The sequence below is a fragment of the Galeopterus variegatus genome, unplaced genomic scaffold (assembly GCF_000696425.1).
Source record: "Galeopterus variegatus unplaced genomic scaffold, G_variegatus-3.0.2 Scaffold16715, whole genome shotgun sequence".
NCBI lineage: Eukaryota > Metazoa > Chordata > Mammalia > Dermoptera > Cynocephalidae > Galeopterus > Galeopterus variegatus.
In genome coordinates, this window is record NW_007742826.1 from 11241 (window position 1) to 15006 (window position 3766).

At 36.5% G+C, this 3766-nt stretch overlaps 1 protein-coding gene across 1 annotated transcript in view; it reads right to left on the reverse strand.

Moving 5' to 3' along the window:
- Positions 1 to 271: 271 nt before the first annotated feature.
- LOC103582555 (retinitis pigmentosa 9 protein-like) overlaps positions 272 to 3766 on the reverse strand; it is a 6558-nt gene continuing 3063 nt past the window's right edge. The window contains 3 exon segments of the mRNA XM_008564108.1: positions 272 to 464; positions 467 to 564; positions 1336 to 1397. Coding sequence (XP_008562330.1) covers positions 370 to 464; positions 467 to 564; positions 1336 to 1397 — 255 coding nt within the window. The 3' untranslated portion in view covers positions 272 to 369.

Sequence of the window (3766 nt, forward strand, 5' to 3'; positions counted from 1 at the left end):
AGGTCTGTGGGAACTAAGTCACCCACTATGGCGGGCAGAAGCTGTGGCAGTGCCTGCAAGAGCTTCCCCAGAGATGCCCTCCTCGTCCTACCACCGCGCAGGCGGCATCTTACAGCAATGACAAACTCAAGCGACCAGCAGGGAGGAGGACGCCCAGTAAATTTCCTGCCTGAAATTGGCCACAGTCCAGAGCTGGCACCTGGGAGGACACTGGCCCCTGTCCTGCGGGTGGGTGAGAAGTCACAGCTGCGACAACAAACACCCTCCTCTGGGTGTCTCCGTCTGTTCCGCTCTGCCTGCATCTTCCTCTGGGCTCCGGCCACCGTGTGTGATTTCTGAGAAGACACTGCTGAACACGTCAAGTCCTTGTCACTCTAGGTCGGAACTCTCACGTGACATGGGAGACTTGTGCTTCCGTTTTTTCTTCTTTTTCTTTTCCTTCTTCCTTTTCTTATGCTTTTCTTCTTCTTTTTCTTGTGCTTCTCTTTACATTCTGAGGAACTGGAGCTGCTCCCGTCTCCATCGGACGTGGAATCCTCCAGTAACTGTTTTAACTGCTGTATCCTAAACGCGGAAGATTGATCAAAGAACTGTGGTTTTTAACTTTAACTTCAAACAGTTTTCTGAGGTTAATATATGATTTATCAGCAGTATGGGGCGTGGTCACAAACAACCACTTCACTAAAGTCAGTACTTATTTTTGTTTTTATGTTTTCCCCGTTCTAGTCCACATGAATGTCTATTTTATGTGACTGTAGCCAATGTAGAAGCCACGCTGTATTCTTTTCACTGTCCTGCACACTTCCCACGTTCCCCCAGCCCTTACTATTGTAACTTCTAACAGATGCACACTTTACTAAGCCATTCACTCACTGCTCAATTTCACAGGAGATAATCTCCTCCCTCAACAATTATAATTCAGTGCAACCAATTTGGAAAAAAAAGTCTCCTGTTTTTTCACCCTCTCTTTAATCATGTCTAAGAATAATTTTAAACAAAAGCTCAGATCTCTTAAAGACACTGGAGAAGACAAACTAAATCATGTGCAAGAGTCCATCATACAGCACAAGTACAGCAGACTCCACGTGCACGGCCAACACCAACCGCAGTGGCGTGAGTGGCTGACCGAGCCCACTGTGTCCTGCTGACCCAAGCAGAAAGCAGGAGGCCTGCCCATTCCCCAGCACTGGCCGAGCCGTGACTCCTGCCCTCCAAACACCTCACAATCTAAGTACCATGTTTGCTAAACCGTCCCCTTAATATTTGAATGGTTGTTTCTAACTTTATATAATTTTAATCTGTAAGAGGATATTGTTATCATCAGGATGACCTCACCTTATATCCTTTTCATGTCTTTTATCCTCTCGAATGATGTTATACATGGGGTCTTCATGTGCCTTAAGGGTCAGAGAAGGTTACGGTTTGGTTAGTCTTCATGGACTGCTTGTTAAAGAAAAATTAAACCCCTATGTTACTAACAAGTTATTTTTTTACTGCTTGATGTAGCTTTATGTACAATATTTTCTAATCCTTTTGAAAGGTCACATCGCTGAAAATTCATTAAGACTACAGAAAGAGTTTTACAATTAGAAAAATAGATAATTAAATATACTTCATGAGGAAATAACTGCATAAACCATAACAGCATACTCAAGTTTAGAAATGCTGAGGTTATTCTCTCTGTTCTGCATGGATAGCTGACCATGAGATAGTCTTAAGCAAAACAGATGAGTTTCAAAATGACATATAAGAATGACCCATTTCTAAGTACAGAAAAATACATGTTACATGCCCCAAAGAAGTCTGGAAATACATGCCTCAGACTACTTGCTGTAAACCCAATCTGGCGAGAGGGAAGCAAGATTGAAATTGGTGGTGAAAACCTTACTGTGAGTTTCGCATTTTATTTAATAAGATAAACGTATTCTTGTATTATTTAGATGATTTAAAATGACTTAAAGTACTTAAAAATAGGAGTATACATAGTAGAAATATTATGGTAAGTGAATTATTTTAATTTTAAGAAACAGTACATGTTTTTATATAACTTTTAGATATTACAAAAGTTAAATTAAAACAAATCTATTATCTCATAAGCCAGGAATAATTACTGTTTATATTTGGAGTGTTTCTTCTTCTAGACACTTTTTCACAATTCATGAAAAATTATAATCATATTAAACAAACAATTCTGTTGTTTTCCACTTATGTTTTCATAAACATTTCTCATAACATTACACATTCTTCTAAAACATAATTCCCTGTTTTTCTTTTTTTGTGTGTGTCTGGCAGGTATGGGAATACAAACCCTTGACCTTGGTGTTATCAGTAACATGCTCTAACCAACTGAGCTATCTGGACAGCCTAAAACATAATTCCCTTTTTTGTTTGTTTTTATTTATTCATTAACTTATCTATTTTTATTATAACAAAGTTAATTGCATGTATCTCTGGGGTACAGAGTTGAACATCAATACTTGTGTGCAACATGTGATGCTCACACATCAGAATAATTATATATGCAATAATATACAGTATCACTGCTATGGCCCTTAACCCATTTCTCCCTCCCCACTCTCTTCCCACTCTAGTAACCTCAGTTGTTCTTTTGAAAGTTCAATCCGTTATTGTGAATGATGTATCTTTCTTTCTTTCATTTACATGTTCATTATTTTAGCTCCCACTTATAAATAAGTGGTATTTCCCTTTCTGTGCCTGGCTTATTTCACTTACTATTATTTTCTCTAAGTTCATCCATTTTATTGAGAACGGCATTATTTCATTCTTTTTTATAACTGAGTAATATTCCATTGTGTATATATACCCCATTTTCCTTATCCAGTCATCTGATGATGGACATTTAGGTTGGTTCCAACTCTTGGCTACTGTAAATAGAGCTGTGATAAACATGGGAGTGCAGGTGTTTCTTTGACATGATGATTTCCATTCCTTTGGGTATATACCCAGTAGTGGGATTGCTGGATCATATGGCAGTTCTGTCTGAAGTTAAAACATACTTTCTAATATCTAATTTCTATATTACAGTAATTTATGTTGGTATATAGGACTATTAAGTTGTTTCCTATAATTTTAATTTCCATTTTTTAAAACCTTATAAATAATTATGAATGTTATGCTTATAGAGTTGTTAATATATGGATGTTCTTATATCCCTAGGGTAAATTCTTAGAAGTTGGATTTCTGAGTTAAAAAAAAAAAGTTTAAAGTTCTTGAATTTATTAATGAGCTGTGTTTTCTAGTATCTATAAAAATCAACAGTTCACCTAGAAGGGTTTGAACCAGAATACTTTTTTCAGATTATAAAAAACTTTAAATGTTTAAAAAAGTTTGGAGAATTTCTGTTGACCCCAGTTTGATATATGCTGATAACCCCATTATATCTACACTGTAGCATAATTCCCTTGGCAGAAGCAGATACTGAATTGTGAATTAACACTTCTGCGAGGTAACTCTGTTAAAATAAAGTGAGGAAATGATAGATATGTCTTACTATCACCTAAAGAGGAAATATACACATACTTCTAGCTTAAAATAGAAAGATATCTTTAGATAAAAACTGGAAAACTAAAACCTGATTTTAGTTACAAAACATGACTTTTTTATATAATAAGTTTAAAAAGGGGGTTGAAAAGATAACAATGTCTGCTTCAGAAAAAGAATCACTGTTCCCAAGGTATAAGTAAAGAACACTTTAATAAGGAGTTAGTTTTCTGTTAAAGAGCTAATCTGTCACACAAATGCAGTT